This window comes from Hemicordylus capensis, chromosome 1 (genome assembly GCF_027244095.1).
Source record: "Hemicordylus capensis ecotype Gifberg chromosome 1, rHemCap1.1.pri, whole genome shotgun sequence".
Classification (NCBI taxonomy): domain Eukaryota; kingdom Metazoa; phylum Chordata; class Lepidosauria; order Squamata; family Cordylidae; genus Hemicordylus; species Hemicordylus capensis.
In genome coordinates, this window is record NC_069657.1 from 455,700,182 (window position 1) to 455,717,237 (window position 17,056).

General features: G+C 47.1%; 1 protein-coding gene across 8 annotated transcripts in view; it reads right to left on the minus strand.

Moving 5' to 3' along the window:
- Positions 1-9,920: 9,920 nt before the first annotated feature.
- Positions 9,921-17,056, minus strand: part of EFR3B (EFR3 homolog B) — a 148,344-nt gene continuing 141,208 nt past the window's right edge. For all 8 annotated transcript variants that reach the window (XM_053249698.1, XM_053249671.1, XM_053249719.1 and 5 more), the window contains 4 exons: positions 15,859-15,907; positions 14,233-14,339; positions 11,745-11,794; positions 9,921-10,410 (listed from right to left, as the gene is read on the minus strand). In XM_053249698.1, the coding sequence (XP_053105673.1) occupies positions 10,305-10,410; positions 11,745-11,794; positions 14,233-14,339; positions 15,859-15,907 (312 nt within the window). In that variant the 3' untranslated portion in view covers positions 9,921-10,304. The remainder of the gene's footprint in view (positions 10,411-11,744; positions 11,795-14,232; positions 14,340-15,858; positions 15,908-17,056) is intronic.

Genomic DNA, 17,056 nt, shown 5'->3' on the forward strand with positions numbered 1-17,056 from the left:
TTATCAGCATAAAGTAGAATCAAACAAGATGGGTCTACGAGCTAGCTTAGGCTGATGGATGTCAGGGTTGTCCAAGAGGTGGATTAAGAAATTAATGTAATGATTGAACAAAAAAGGAGCTAAAATACATCCTTGCTCAACCCCCTTCTGCGTGGCAACAGGTTTGGACAGATGGCCTTTGTTATTACACTTTACTCTCAATGAGGTGTTTTCATATAACATGCAGATGAGAAAGAGTAATCGTGGGTCTATAGAGGTGTTGGCTAATTTGCTCCAAAGTTGTGATCTAGGGATGGAATCAAAAGTGGCTTTAAAATCAATAAATGCTGCATATAAGGAGGAGGAGGGTTTTCTGGTATACTTTTCCGCTAAGTGTCCGAGAACCAAGGCCTGATCCAATGTAGATTGGCCGACTCGAAAGCCAGCCTGTTCATCTCTAAAGATGTTATCTTGCTCTGCCCAGTCCATAAGCTTATTAAAACGATGTCTGGCATACATTTTGCTAACTATGCTCAGCAGGCTTGATTGATTGATTGACTGATTGACTAAGTGCCATCAAGTCGGTGCCAACTCTTAGCAACTACATAGATAGATTCTCTTCAGGATGATCTGTCTTCAACTTGGCCTTTAAAGTCTCTCAGTGGTGCCTTCATTGCTGTTGTCATCGAGTCCATCCACCTTGCTGCTGGTTTTCCTCTTCTTCTCTTGCCTTCAACCTTTCCCAGCATTATGGACTTCTCAAGGGTGCAGGGTCTTCGCATCATGTGTCCAAAGTATGATAGTTTGAGCCTGGTCATTTGTGCCTCGAGTGAAAATTCTGGATGGATTTGTTGGATTATCCATTTGTTTGCTTTCCTGGCTGTCCATGGTATCCTCAAAAGTCTTCTCCAGCACCAAAGTTCAAAAGCGTCAATACTTTTTCTATCTTGCTTCTTAAAAGTCCAGCTTTCGCATCCGTTGAGTGTCATGGGGAAAACCATGGTCCAAACAATTCTAATCTTTGTAGGTGTAGACACGTCACGGCATCTAAATATCCTTTCCAAGACCATCATTGCAACCTTACCAAGTGCTAATTTGTGGCGGATTTCTTGACTGCTGGATCCTTGACTGATGATGGTCGATCCTAAAAGGCAGAAGCTATCCACCACTTCAGTGTCTTCATTGTCAGTTCTGAGGCTGGTTGCTGTACCCGTTGTCATTAGTTTAGTCTTCTTGACATTTAGTCGTAGCCCCATTTTTTCACTGTGCTCCTTGACTTTCATTACTAGAGCTTGCTGATCATCCGCATTCTCAGCTATCAGAGTGGTGTCATCAGCATAGCACAGGATCTTGATGTTTCTTCCTCCAACTTTAAAACTACGCTTATCTTCTTCCAATCCAGCTTATCTCAGTGTTCAGCATATAAATTGAATAAAGAGGGAGAAAGTATACAGCCTTGTCTTACTCCTTTGCCAATCTGGAACCAGTCTGTTTCACCATGTTCCGTCTGGACTGTGGCTTCCTGTCCTGTGTACAGGTTTCTCATAAGAACAATGAGGTGTTCTTGGATGCTCATTTTCCTAAGGATATCCCACAACTTGACATGGTCAATGCAATCAAAGGCTTTTCTGTAGTCAATGAAGCACATCTTGACTTCTTATTGGTATTCTTTGTCTTACTCATTTATCCAGCGTGCATCAGCAATGATGTCTCTTGTTCCTCGGCCTTTTCTGAAACCAGCTTGAACATCCGGCATTTCCCTTTCCATGTAGGGCTCTAATCTGCATTGGATGATCCTGTGCATTATTTTGCTAGCATGTGAAATTAAGGATATTGTGTGATGGTTTGTGCAATCTGTTAAGTCTCCTTTCTTTGGTATGGGTATGTAGACTGACCTCTTCCAATCTGTGTCGTTCTCCAAATTTGCTGGCATAGTTTGGTTAGAGCCTTGACTGATTCTTCTTCTGTTGCCTGCTATATTTCTGTAGCCGTTCCTTTTCACTGAGGCAAGCCTTAAAATTCCCGAAAACAAAGTTCCAGGCCTGAGCCCAGCGAGCTTTGTCAGCATCTCGATTACAAGCCCTTCCAGCAGCTGATTTGGCTGCTGCAACTGTCAAGCCCACATTTTAAACATTTCTTTTGCACTTCATGAAAATGTTTACTTAAAGATAGTCTAGTCCAAATCTCTGACAACATTAACATTTATTTGAAAAGGGCAGCCAGACAACTTTATTCAAAAATACATCAAATGTCCCCCACCGATAAGTGACCTTTATGAAAACCAACAATGTAATTCCCACCTGCCTCTGTTTGTCTCTGCCCAACACCAGGAGAAGGTATCGTGTGCCTCAAATACCAAAATGGCATTGTACACACAGATGGCTCATCAGAACAGCCCTGCTGGATCAGGTGCAAGTAGGGTTGCCAATATCCTGTTCCCAGAATATTGGACACAAGTAGAGGGGGGTGGGATATTAGGGGCGGGGCCCAGCTTACTTCCCTGATCCATCAACACTTCCAGGGACCCATGAACAGCCCACTTTTCCTGGCTACTTCATAGCCAGGGTCGGGGAAGGAAGCACCACACGCTTGCAACTAAGCTCTTTGCTCTCCGTTCTGCCCCCTTCCCAGCTCATTGCACTGTTGGCTGAACTCCGACTGGACGGCTCCTCTCCGTTTCAGTAAAGTCCTCTCCACAGGGGAAGAGCACTAAGCAACAACCATCCCACCTACTGTCCTCATTAGTGGCTGGACATGTCCTTAGCTGCAGTGGCACAGTGGGGAAGCAGCCTGCCTAGTGTGCAAGAGGCTGTTAGTTCAAATCCCTGCCGGTGTGCTTCCCAGACTGTGCCAAGTAAATACATCTGTAGTCACCTATATCGGGCAGCAGCGATATAGGAAGGTGCAGGAGGCATTATATCATACTGTGCGGGAAGTGGTACTGGTAAACCACTCCTGTATTCTACCAAGAAAAATCACATGGAACGTGATCGCAAGGAGCCGACACAGACTTGACGGCACTATGTCCTTCGACTCAACCCGCTCTGCGAGGAATGTACTCTCTTGCCCTGCCCATGCCCTTCACTCATGCTGTGTGGCCTCACCCTCCATTCCTGCCTCCCCTTGCCACCCACCTGCGCTGCTCCTCCTCCCAGGACACAAGCTTCACATGGCAGAGCCAAAATACATGGGAAATGGCGTCCCGGACAGGATAACCACTCCCCACTGGAAATATGGGATGGCCCCAGTAATTTGGGACTGTTGGCAACCTAGGCCCAAGGCCTATTTAGTACAGCAGCCTGTTTCACACAGTGGCCCACCAGCTGCCTCTGGGGAGCCCACAGGCAGGAGGTGAGGGCAAGCCCTCTTTCTTGTCATTACTCCCCTGCAAGTGGGATTCAGAGGCATCTTTCCTCTGAGCCTGGTGGTGGTCTATAGCCACCAAACTAGTAACTACGGTGGTCCCTCGACTTACGTAAATAATCCATTCCGAACGCATGTTCGGAGGTCGAAATTTTCGTAAGTCGAGGAGCGCACCACGGAAGTCTGAAAACATTCGTAATTCGAGGAAGCCGCATCTAAAAATTCGTAGGTCGAGTAAGCTGAATCTAAACCGGCAACTACTTCCGGTCTTTTTTGTCGCTCGTAACTCGAAAACAACGTAAGTCGAGTAGTTCATAGGTCGAGGGATTACTGTATTGAGAGACCTGTCCTCTATGAATTTATCTAAGCCCTTCTTAAAGCCATCCAAACTGGTGGCCATCACCATGTCCTCTGGCAGCGGATTCCATAGATTAATTATGCCTTGTGTGAAAAAGTACTTCCTATTGTTGGTCCTAAATTTCCCACCCCTCCGTTTCATAGGATGACCCCTGGTTCTAGTGTTGTGAGAGAGGGAGAAGAATTTCTCTCTGTCCACTCTCTCTACGCCATGCATAGTTTTATACACCTCTGTCATGTCTCCCCTTAGTTATCTCTTTTCCAAACTATAAAGCCTCAGCTGCTGTAGCCTTGCTCCAGGCCCTTGATCATCGTGGTTGCCCTCTTCTGCACTTTTCCCAGTTCTACAATGTCCTTCTTAAGATAAGTGACCAGAATGGTACACAGCACTCCAGATGAGGCCACACCATAGATTTGTATAAGGGCATTATAATATTAGCATTTTTATTTTCAGTCCCCTTCCTAATGATCCCTAGCATGAAATTGGTCTTTTTCATAGCTGCCGTGCACTGAGTCGACACTTTCAATGGACTGCCCACCACACCCCAAGATCCCTCTCCTGGTCAGTCACTGACAGATTATACCCCAGCAGCATATATGTGAAGTTGGGGTTTTTTGCCCCAATATGCATCACTTTACACTTGCTTACATTGAACTGCGTCTGCCATTTTGTCGCCCACTCACCCAGTTTGGAAAGATCCTTTTGGAGCTCCTCACAATCTGTTGTGGATTTAACTATCTAACTAGTTTAGTGTCATCTGCAAATTTGGCCACTTGGCTGCTTACCCCAACTTCCAGATCATTTATGAATAAATTAAAAAGCACTGGTCCCAGTACGGATTCCTGGGGGACCCCCCTTCTCCCCCTCCCATTCAGAGAACTGTCCATTTATACCTACCCTCTGATTCCTGTTCTTCAACCAGTTACTGGTCCACATGTGAACCTGTCGCCTTATCCCATGACTGCTAGGTTTTCGCAAGAGCTTTTGATGAGGAACTTTGTGGAAAGCTTTTTGGAAGTCCAAGTATATGTCAACAGGATCATCTTTATCCACATGCCTGTTGACACTAGGTTAATGATTCAATACTTGCCCTTGCAGAAACCGTGCTGGTTGGTTCTCTTTCAGCAGGGCCTGTTTTTCTATATGCCTAACAATTTTATCTTTGAGAATGCTTTCCATCACTTTGACCGTGTAGTAATGTTTATTAATGTTGTCCTTAAGTATGCTTTCCATCAATTCACCCAGCACAGAAGTTAAACTAAGCCTGTGATTTGCTTGATACTGCCTGGATTTTTGAAAATTGGAGTTACAGTAGCTACTTTCCAGTCTTCTAGTTCAGAGCCTGATTGTAGGGACAAGTTACATATTTTTGGGAGGAGATCAGCAATTTCACATTTGAGTTCCTTCAGAATTCTTGGATGGATGCCATCTGGCCCTGGTGATTTGTTAATTTTTAGTTTTTTGAGAGAATTTAGAACATGCTCTTGTCACTTCAAGTTGACCCAGTTCTTCAGCCTAGAAGCCTGAGAAGCTCAGTTCCAGAAGCTCAGTTCCAGAGTTTCAGGGTATATGGTCAGTATCCTCTGCTGTGTAGACAGATGCAAAGGACTCATTCAGCTTATCTGCAACCTCCTTATCCTCAATAATCCCTTTCATGCCCTCAACATCTAAGGGTCCAACCGCCTCCCTGGCAGGTGAAATATTAAATATTTAAATATTCTGAAATATTTAAAGACATTTTTCTTATTCCCCTTGACACTTTTTGCTATATGCTCCTCAGACTCTCTTTTTGCATCCCTTATTGTCTCCTTGCATTTCTTTTGCCAGAATTTATGTTCCTTCCTGTTCCCTTCATTTGGGCAGGTCTTCCATTTTCTGAAAGAAGTCTTCTTCCCTTTTATAGCTTTCCTGACTACTTGTTAGCCATGCTGGCATCCTCCTGAACTTGGTGGTACCTTTCTTCCTCCTTGGTATACATTCCAGCTGAATGTATTGTACTGTACTGTACAATTCTATTATTGTGGATTTGAATAAGTTCCATACTTTCTGTTCTGGAGTGACTTGAACCCCATGACTTTCCCTTTCAACTTCCTTTTTACCTGTCCCCTCATTTTTTAGAAGTTTCCTTTTCTGAAGTCCAACATATCTGTGTTGGACTTCCTTGGCAAAGCTCCACTCGCATATATGCTGAATTGGATCACACTATGGTCACTGTTCCCCAGTGATTCTCCAACTCTGACATCTCACACCAGGTTCTAGGCACCACTCAGGACTAAGTCCAAGGTTGCCTTCTCTCTGGTTGGTTCTGTGACCAACTGTTCCAAGAGAGTCATTTAGCACGTCTAGAAATTTGGCCAGTCTGTCAATACCCAAACATGAATTTGCACAGTCTAAGTGAGGATAATTGAAGTCACCCATTATTACAGCTCTCTCTCTGATGCCTCTGACGCGCTTCTCCAACTCCTGGCTATTATCAGCGTTTTGATCTGGAGGGCGATAGCACGACCCTAGTAACACATTCCTTTCAGTCCTCCTATTGTCAGCCATAATGATTCTGTGGAGGACTCTGGTCCACCTAGGTTTTCCAGCTTGTTGGATTCTATCCCTTCTTTAATATACAGTGCTATTCCACCCCCAACCTACCCCTTTCTATAGAGTTTATATCCAGGAATAACAGTGTCCCACTGCTTCTCACAGTTCCACCAGGTTTCCGCAATGCCCACTATACCTATGGTTTCATTAGCAACCAAGCACTCCAGCTCACCTATCTTGGCATTGGTATATGCCAACCTATACACTGAGTCTCCTTCCCAACTCCCGAGATACCTATACACTATCTCCCTTAAGAACATAAGAACAGCCCTGCTGAATCAGGCCCAAGAAGGCCCATCTAGTCCAGCATCCTGTTTCACACAGTGGCCCAGCATTTGCCACTGGAAGCCCACAGGCAGGAGTTGAGGGCATGCTCTCTCTCCTGCTGTTACTCCCCTGCAACTGGTACTCAGAGGCATCCTGCCACTGAGGCTGGAGGTGGCCTACAGCCCTCCAACTAGTAGCCGTTGATTACTGTCATTTGACCAGTTTGCTGCCTGCTCTACTCCTGGTTCTACTCTGTCCCTTTCTCATTTATCTGCAATGTTTGTACCCTCAAACCTTAGGGGATTTTGCCTACCTGAGATACCGCCTGTTGGCAATCCCCCAGGCGTCATTTTCAGAGCTGCTCTGCAACCTTTTTGATTTTAAGTGCCAGCAGTCTGGTTCCAGTTTGGTTCTAGTGGAGCCCATCCCTTTTGTACAGGCTTCCCTCCTCCCAAATGTATCCCAGTGTCTAACAAATCTAAACCTCTCCTCCTAGTCTCATCTACGCATCGAGACCCCTCAGCTCTGCCTTTCTTGCTGGCCCTGCATATGGAACAGGAAGCATTTCAGAGAATGTTACCTTGGGGGTCCTGGACTTCAGCATGCTATGTAGCAGCCTAAATTTGGTTTCCAGGATCTCCTGACTGCATTTCCCAACGTCATTGGTGCCAACATGCACCATGACAGCTTAGCTGACTCCTCCCTAGCGCTGCCCAACGGCCATCGAGACACTGTGTGATGTCCAGGCAAGTCACTGGGAGGTCTACATGAGGGTCTCAGACCCATCTCTCTATGCCCCTAACGACTGAATCATCCACTCCTAGGAGCCCCCCAACCCTCGGAGTATCCTCTATGTGAGAGGATATGGGCACATCACCCAAGGGAGGGGTCCCTTCTAAGGCAGCATTTCCCTCTCCCTCAGACTGATGTCCTCCTTCTCTGAGACCTTCATTCTCCACGATAGCAGAGGAGTTGTCAGCCTGGGAGTGGGAGGCCTCTATCGCTTCCCTGAGGGTCTCACCCACAGAGGCACTCTTACCCCTGGACTTTGGGGCCGAAGTCCAGGGCCTCCACAGCTCCTGGGCCCCCCGCAAATTCTCTTTAGCCTGTCCTGGGTGGTGTGGTCTCCCGGCGGAGCATGATGATGCTTAATCTGTAGAGAAGGGTGGGCCTCCAAAGGCCTTTAGGTCCAGGCTCCCAAATTACCTAGGTGCACCTCTGCTGTCACCCACTCGCCTCTCTGCCTCCCTAAACTTCTCCAGGTCAGCCAGTTTGGCTTTGAGGGAACAGACTTGTTCCCTGAGGGCCAGGAGTTTTGCACCAAGCACACAGCCACGACTTCTGCTCCTCTGGCAGATGGCCATACATACCACAGTCGGTGCAATACACTGGGTGGTGGGGGGGCACCCCCTTCATTGGTGGCCTCCTGCCTTCACAACTGGTTTTACTGGCTCTTTAGAATATGTAGAGCTTGTTTACTTGAAAGCTAACAAACATTGCTTGTCCTTTCCCCCTTGTTGTGTTGCTGATTGTCTTATATATTGGCTTGCTTGCCCTGCTTGCTTTCTTCTTTAGAGAAGACGACAAACTAGTCTGCTGCCTCCTCTGGTCTGAGCCTTGTCTTGTCAAGAGCTGCTTTTGGCATCTCTCTCCCCCCCCCCCCCCGCACAAGGACCTGTAATGGGCTGGAGCAATGCTAGAGATGCCGGGGGTGGGGTGGGAGGAAAGAGAAGCGAGAGGCACGGCTTCGGCAGCAGTAGCAGCACCATCCGTCTCCTGGGGTGAGGGAGCATCGTCTGGGGCCAGCAATTAGGAGTCAGTTTACAACCCTCATGGTTGCATTAGGGATTTTTCTAAAATTTGTCCATTTTTGCTCATAATTGCTGGTCCCAATCTATATCAAAACTTGGAGTTTTCTCATCACACATCCCATCATTTTGATTTTCAGGCTGAAAAGAGAGCATTTTTGTTTTGTTGGGGGACAAATATTTCCAGGAAAACCCCCCTCAATATTCAGTGTCATTGCTTTCTTTCTGTATTGCTGCTGCTGCTATTCCTTCCACACCTGATTATTTCTCCTTCCCAGAGGGCTCCAGCCAATCAGGGATCACACAGTGAATGGGATTACATCACAATGTTTGGTAGCAAACCAGATTTGCTACATGACGACATCCCTGAAGGCAAATAAAGCCAGTTTAGAATGAAGGTAATAAAACCTGGACTGTTCCCATGGATGGTCTCAGCCAATCAGATCACTGCTTGATCTCCAATCAGAATGGCTGAACACTTCCAACCCCTGCAAAGCAGCAACCAACACCACCCAAATGTAGATGATTTTTACCACTGACAAAAACATTCCTGAAAAGTCCTACCCCTTTTGCATTATCCTACGCTTTACAGGTGGCCCTTGCTATCCATGGTCCTGGTACCTGCTGTTTCATGCATCCGCAGTCAGGCTATATAGACCCGACCTCATTATCCACGGTTTAAAACAGTCTAAATTTGCCTATTCATGGTTCCTGGGTGGCCAGAAATGACTTCTGATGTCATTTCTGGCCACCATTTTGCACCACAGAGCCATTTTGTGGCTCTTTAAAAAAAATTACCACAATTTTTTGTTGAAAATCAGGGGAATTGGGGATTTGGGGGAGGGGCATTGCTGGTTTGGTGGTCGCAGGCATGACTTGTCTCGTTAACGAAACAGGGTCCATCCTGGTTCCATATGAATGGGAGATTAGAAGTGTGAGCACTGCAAGATATTCCCCTCAGGGGATGGAGCCGCTCTGGGAAGAGCAGAAGAAGGTACCAAGTTCCCTCTCTGGCTTCTCCAAGATAGGGCTGAGAGTGATTCCAGCCTGCAACCTTGGAGAAGCTGCTGCCAGTCTGTGAAGACAATACTGAGTTAGATAGACTAGTGGTCTGACTCAGTATATGGCAGCTTCCTATGTTCCTATTGCTGGACAGCTGGAGACCTGGAGAGCATGGAACAGTGCTTTCTGCCTCCTCCACACTTTTTTAAAATCCCCTTTTTATTCCTCTAGGAACCTAACTCCCCAGTTCCTATTGACTCAAGGTCCTGTTATCTGCAGTCTCGTTATCTGCGATTGTAGGCCAGAACGGAACCCCCACAGATAACAAGGGTCACCTGTACATCTTATTTGAAACCCCCATTTCTTTTGGGGTGCTCAGTATTTTCACATTGAACTACCCTTGGAAAGACATAAAGGTTTTTGGCTTGTTAACCTGGAAACCTGAAAAGAAAAGGGTTAGGAAACGTCCATTAAGACACAAGACAAGAACAGCATGGGCTTATTGCTAAGAAGCTGTTTTGCACAAGAAATGTCAAGTGGAACGTGAGACACACAGAGAAGAGAGTCACTTTATGTAATGGATTATCAACACACGCTTTCACTAGAGAGAGAGCGCGACCAAGGAAAACATTCAAACCCCTCAAAATAGTTCTGCAGCTTCTAAAAAAGGGAAGCCAACACCCACCCCACTTCCTTCACTGTCCATAAAAGGCGTTCTGTGGTTTGCGTGACAGAAACACGAGTTGAGCACGAAGAAGGGAAAGGAGGAAAGTATGCAGGGGGTGCTTCTGTCCATCGTGCACTGAAGGTGGCGACGGGGCGTCTCCCCCACCCCTCGCTCTGACCCACAGCCCTGCTTTGGCTCATGCAGGCGGCACTCCACGTGGTCCTGGCTGGTTCAGGGCACCACCTTGTCCTGGCATGCAGGCTGGCTCTCAGTACACGCACAGGTCTGGGAATTTCATCTCATACACAGGGATGGAGTGGCCCTGGGGCTGGCCGTAAGCAGCTGTGATGGTGCCGGAAGGGCTCGGAGGGGGCCTGCAGTGAAGAGAAGGGAGAGAAGGAGGACACAAGAACAGCCCTGCTGGATCAGGCCCAAGGAAGCCCATCTAGTCCAGCATCCTGTTTCACACAGTGGACCACCAGATCCCTCTGAGAAGCCCACAGGCAAGAGGTAGGGGCATGCCCTCTCTCCTGCTCTTGCTCCCCTGCAACTGGGATTCAGAGGCATCTTGCCTCTGAGGCGGGCGGTGGCCTATAACCACCAGGCTAGAAGCCACTGAATTTGTCTAAGCCCATTTTAAAGCCATCCAAGCTAGTGGCCATCACCACATTCTGTGGCAGAGAATTCCATAGATCAGGCCGGCTTAACACTACCCCCTCCAGCTGTTTTTGGACTACAGCTCCCATAATCCCCAGCCACAGTGGCCAATAGCCAGGGATAATGGGAGCTGAAGGCCAACATATTGTTTTAAAATTTTAAATCGTGTTTTAAATTTGTTGTTTTTAAATTTTCCCCCCTTTTGTTTTGTTTTTGTTTTTAATTAATGTTTTGCTTTTTAATCTTGTTGTAAACCGCCCAGACACGTAAGTTTTGGGCGGTGTAAAAATATGACGAACAAACAAACAAACAAACAAACAAATAAATAAATAACATCTGCTGGAGGGCCAAAGTTGAGCAGACCTATCATAGATTAATTATGTGCTGTGTGAAAAAGTACTTCCTCTTGTTGGTCCTAAATCTCCTGGCCATCAGTTTTATGGGATGATCCTGAGTTCTAGTGTTGTGAGAGAGGGAGGAAAATTTCTCTCTGTCCACACCTCAATCATGTCTCCCCTTAGTCGCCTCTTTCCTAAACTATAAAGCCCCAGATGCTGTAGCCCAGGTGCTCCAGGCCCCTGGTCATCTGGGTTGCCCTCTTCTGCACCCTTTCCAGTTCTACAATGTCCTCCTTAAGATGTGGTGACCAAAGCTGTACGCAGTACTCCAGATGTGGCTGCACCATCAATTTGTAGAAGGGTATCATAATATTAGGATTTTTATTTTCAACCCCCTTCCTAAAGATCCCTCGCATGGGATTGGCCTGTATCACAGCTGCGGTGCAGTGAGCTGACACTTTCCACTGGGTTGATGAGAGGATGCTACGAAATGGAGATCTGGTCCAGACCAGCTGGGGCCATTGTGGTGCCACAGGCAGAACTTGCAAACAGTGGCACCCCCTCCTGGCACGCTAAACGAACCCTGGCAGAACACAGAGGGCATTTTTCCTCTGCAAGGAAGCTGCAGAGGAACGTGAAGTACAAAATAAGTGCCTCTTTCTGTGCACATATCCCCACCCCCCACCACTCCCCTTGAAGAAATCACCCCTTACCGTATGGTAATCTCAAATATCTGGTTGAGCTTGCTCTGGAGCAGAGTGGCCTGCAACGAGAACAGTCATTGGTAGGAACAGTGACACAAAACCAAAAGGTGCTCAGAGACCAGCTGAAGACAGCCTTCTTGTGAATGCTGGATGTGTTAGCGAGGTGTGTTTTCTTGTCTGGCAAGCCTGCCCTCAGGGAGTTCTCAGGCTGCAACAAGGGAAATGAGGAAACTAGATCTCCCTGGAGGCTTTGATGTTCCCTGGCTACAAAATTCACTGGATGCTGAAAGAGAGAGACTAGCCCGAGAACACCTCTGGGATGCTTCCACGGGCTCTTGTCACACTGGGAGCTGCTGGCCTTGCTGCTGTCACCCAGTCCTGTGCTTATCCCCTGCTGGCCAAGGCCACACTTCTTGGCCCCTTAAGAGCGTCGGGTTTGGCCTCAATTCTGGGCCTTCTGCTTGGGGTCCAGGAAGGGACTCTCACAGTCAGACGACCCCAACTTGGGAACTCCCTCTCAAGAGAGGCTTGCTTGAGCCCACACTGGAGGCATTCACAGCAAGGAGAAAGCCATTCCTAGGATTTGATATGCATAGATTATTATCACTGGTGGTCCTTGAGGGTTGCCCCAATGTTTGATAGGATGGTATTGCAGTGTCCTCCTGCTTTGGGTCCTGAACAGGAGAGGGAAATTAGGGCACGAAGGGAGAAAAATCCCGATCACAGGAGGCACCTGAGCTAGGTTTTCTTGAAGTCCTCCATTGCTCTTTTATAAGAAAGCATTTATATAATCCTCCTCATTGTAATCAATTTTTATGATACCATATTATTAATATTGCCTATTTTAGTCTAGCAAGTACCAGACCATAATTATATTGTCAACGTAAAACAGCATTAAGAAGCATGTGTAATTGGAAGTTACATAATTTATATACTATTCATCTATCCAGTAGAGGCTAGGATAATAATATTCTTATTCTCCATGGGTTAAGGCTGCTGGGAGGTAACCAGTCACTCATCTTCCGTTCTGGGTGGTAACTGGATTACCGTCTTCCAGGGGGTTGGTGGGTGAGAGATTTCCCCAAGCCATCCACTGGTAAAGCTGGAAATGTTCACCTTTTTTCATACTTGCTTCTTCTTCGGTAACACTTTTTTTTAAATACTGGGGGTTCTTCCTAAGAAAAGTCACTTGGACAGTCCTAGGTAATCAGGGGTCACCTAGTGAATGGGATGAGGTCACAGTGATATGTAGGCAGAGTGGCTATGCGCTGAAATGTTTTGCTCTCTTTTGGCATAATAAATGTCCCAAAAATGGATGAAGAGGAGATTTTCTTTTTGGTAAAAAGTGGCCCCATTTTGCCTTGGCCCCTGGATGTTCCAATGCCCTCTATCCCATTTGCTTTATTAAATAGGAACATAAGAAAGGCCTTGCTGGATCAGGCTCAAGATCCTTCTGATCCAGCAGCTGCAGTATCCTGCCTCTGAGCGGGGAGGCAGCCTATAAACATCAACACTAGGAGCCATTGACAATCCTGTCCTCCATGTCCAAGTCTCATTTAGAGCCATCCAAGCTGGTGGCCATCACCATATCCCATGGCAGAGGATTCCATAGATTAATTGTGTGTTGTGTGAAAAAGCATTTGCTTTTGTCAGTCCTAAATTTCCTGGCCTTCAGTTTCATGGGGTAGTTCTAGTGCTGTGAGAGAGGGAGGAAAATTTCTCTCTGTCCACTCTCTCCACACCATGCATAATTTTATAGACCTCTATTATGTCTCCTCTTAGTCACCTCTTTTCCAAACTGAAGAGGCCCAGGTGCTGTAGCCTAGCCTCCTAAGGAAGGTGCTCCAGGCCCCTGGTCATCTTAGCCACCCTTTTCTGCACCTTCTCCAGTTCTAGAATGTTCTTTTTGAGTTATGGTGACCAGAACTATACACAGTACTCCAAATATTCTCAATAAACTCTGTTTCAAGTAGTGTGAAGTGTTCTGGTTAGCAGGCAAGGAACTTGGGGTAGGCTGATTCCACAAAAAGGAACAGAAGAGGGCATTCTTTAGCTAACTGAGCTTCCAGAATCAGAAGAAGTCACCTTAAGCACTGCTGTTTCCACATAGCCGCACCTTTTTGTTCACACACTCTCTCTCTGTCCCACTGGACCATCGACCTATCTATGGTACTTATCTACCTCTCTTTATAAAACCTCTGGGTGATATTAGTCATTTTATACATTGTGCCAAAGATGCGCCCTCCTACTTGCTGGGCCAACCTCTCTATGTTTGTGTTTTGAAATAGAGCCAGCATAGCTTAGTGGTTAGAGTGTTGGACTAGGTCCAAGAAGACCCAAGTTCAAATCCCCATTTAGCCATGAAACTCACTGGGTGACTCTGGGACAGTCATGTGTCTCTCAGACTAACCTACTTCACAGGGTTGTTGTGAGGATAAAAATAACCACGTACACCATTCTGAGCTCCTACAGTCGGGACCCAGAAGCCGCCACTCACCCGGGCACCACAATGAGCAGCAATTTCTTCAAAGGGAGCTTTCTGGAACTTCTCCACCACCTGCCGCCGTCTCTCCCGCTCCTGTTCCTCCACCGCAACACTGTCAACTAAAAGAGGGTTAAAGGAGACCGAGGGTTAGATAGCAGGGAAGAGGTGCTACAGAATTAAACTGAAGTCAACGTAAAAATTGCTGGCATTTTCTGGTCCTATTCCCCTATGAGCAAATCTCTGATAGTCTGGAGAAAGGGAATTCATGTGGTCTGCAATTCTCATCACTCACAGCAGGAACGGCAAAAGGCCACTGGAGCTGTGCATGATGGGAGCTGCAGTCTAGCAACATCTGGGGACCCACACTTGAGGACTCCTGGGTTAATCTTTTAGCATCCAAAGCTTGACCTTGAACAATCTTGCTGAATTGTTCCGGGGTGGCAGCCTGTGACACACACAGGTGGAGGTGAGGAACTAGAGGCGGAGTCAGCAACCTCAGTCAGGTAAGGGCTTCTCTATTCACCCACCTTTTCATTCCATCATTAGAAGTGAGGTGTCCCAGAAGTTTGGCATCCCAGGCGCTGCTCATGGCCCCACCAGTAATGGAGATCCAGTGGGCAGGGACAGGGCCTTTTTGGTTATGGCCCCTCGGTTGAACACCCTCCCGGAAGAGCTTCCCCATGCCTCCTCCCTGAGCACTTTCAACAATTAAAGACACACCTTTTAAAAGACTTTTAAATGTTTTATCCACTGCTTATATCGGGTAGGTTTCTTAGTTTCTAGCTTTTTACTTATAACTTTTAAATGTGGTTTTACTTTGCTCTTTTAACTATTTAATTTTTCTTTATGGTGTATCTATTTTATTAATGTTGTGAACTGTCCTGAGCAGTAGTCTATTGGAGGGGTGGATATAAATATTTCAGATAGACAAACTACAGCAGCATTATACTTTTTAATAGGGGAGCTGAGTTCCATTCCGAAATAAACTGTCAGCTGTGAACGCCCCTAGGCCAGTAATTCTTGGGCCCTTTTAATTAAACAGTTAGAGGCTCCTGCAGTCCCAAAGTGCCCCCCGACACTGGAGTATGTCTGCGGCAGTGTTTTCAGAGTCCAGTGCTCTGGCCTTGCTCCCCCTCGTACTCAATTAGTCTCCACTGAGGGTGGATAATTCTGATGCTGGACATCTGTATTTTGGGACTGGCGACCTCTCACCATGAGTGGTTGCTCTGGGCTCAACTCCTTCCAATCAGAAGCACGCAAAGATCAGGGACTCGTGCAGGACCACAGCAGTTGGGCTCCTCAGAGGGTGGGCCATTCATACTCTAACCAGTTCTTTATAGATGTAAGAGTGGAGTCCAGTTTTAATCCAGAAAGAAAGCTGGACTTCGCTATCTAGTTCATTGGAAACTCTGCAAGGAGTCTGTGGCTGGAGCACCCCCCAAATCCTTGGCTGTGAAAATTCAGTGAACGCTCTGGAGTCTGAATGCTTGGGATAACACCCCCTGTAGAAAAACCTCCGAATGCTTCTGCTGCTGTAGAAAATGGGAACGGTTTGGTGTATGCCAGAGCTGTGAGTGTGCGGGAAGGACCCCTCGGGGATAGATAACAACTCACAGCTTCCTCCACACAGGTGCTTACCAATTGCTTTCTTCAGGGTTTCGTAAGTGATCTCTTCAGCTGGTGCCTTCTGTTTTGGATTTGTTGGGGTGAGGGGAGGAAGAGGAGACAGAAAAGGGGAACGTTAGTTGCTGGCAGGTTTGGCAGGCCACGAAAGGGGCTGAGGCACTTCAGACGCACAGAGGAGGCAGAGGCGGCCGGGGTCAAAGAACTTCTAGTTAATGAAGCACTAGCCACAATATTAGTTTCTATAACATGTGAAGAACTAACTGTAAATCCTGAGATAATAAGCATACTGGAGCTGGTCCTGATGATACTGTCCCTGCCCACGTGGGCAGCAACCTTCCTCTAAGGTATGTCCCCAGCAACTGGTACTCTGAGATATACTGCCTCTGAACAGGGAGGTTTGATTTAGCCATTGTGGCCAATAGCGGCTGATAGGCCCCTTACTCTCTCTTCGATGAACTTGTTTAATCTCCTTCTAAAGCCATTCAAGCAAGCGGCTGTCAACACATCCTTTGGCAGCAAATCCCATTATCATTTAATTATGCATGGAGGAGGACTTGATTTTGTCTGTCCTCATCTATGGCCAAGCGATCTCTATGCAGGTGGGGAATGACATGATCATACACTCTCGCACATCAGCTCTCTCTGCCTGTAGAAAGTTAGTGTGTCAGCAAGAAGGGCTCTAGTCTAGCATTTTCCTTCATTTTCCATGAAGTTCTAGTTTTCTACTGGTTCTTCTAGTCCAGCATCCTGTTTCCCGCAGTGGCCCACCAGATGCCTCTGTGAAGCCCACAGACAAGAGGCGAGAGCATTCTCTCTCTCCTGCTGTTGCTCCCCTGCAACTGGTATTGAGAGGCATCTTCTTGCTTCTGGGGCTGGAGGTGGCCTGTAGCCACCATCCTTGGGTCTGATCCAGGAGCATTGTTCTTATGAGCCAGACCAGAAGGAGCCGGACCAGAACACGAGCCTCTTGCCGGTGGCTTCTTTTCTGCATCACTCCAACAACGTGCGGATGCAGGAACCATGTGGGGAGATGGAAGGATGTGGCTCCTTCTCAAAGAGTATTTTTGCAGGGGAAGGAACTGTGCCTTTGGTCTGCTACCGAAAGCAATCAAGGCACAGTCCATCAAGGTCTCTGCGGCTGGCATCTGTCTCTGAAGACGCTCCCTGGAGCTGCCCACCCCTAATTCCTGCCGCTCCCCGCATGAACTGC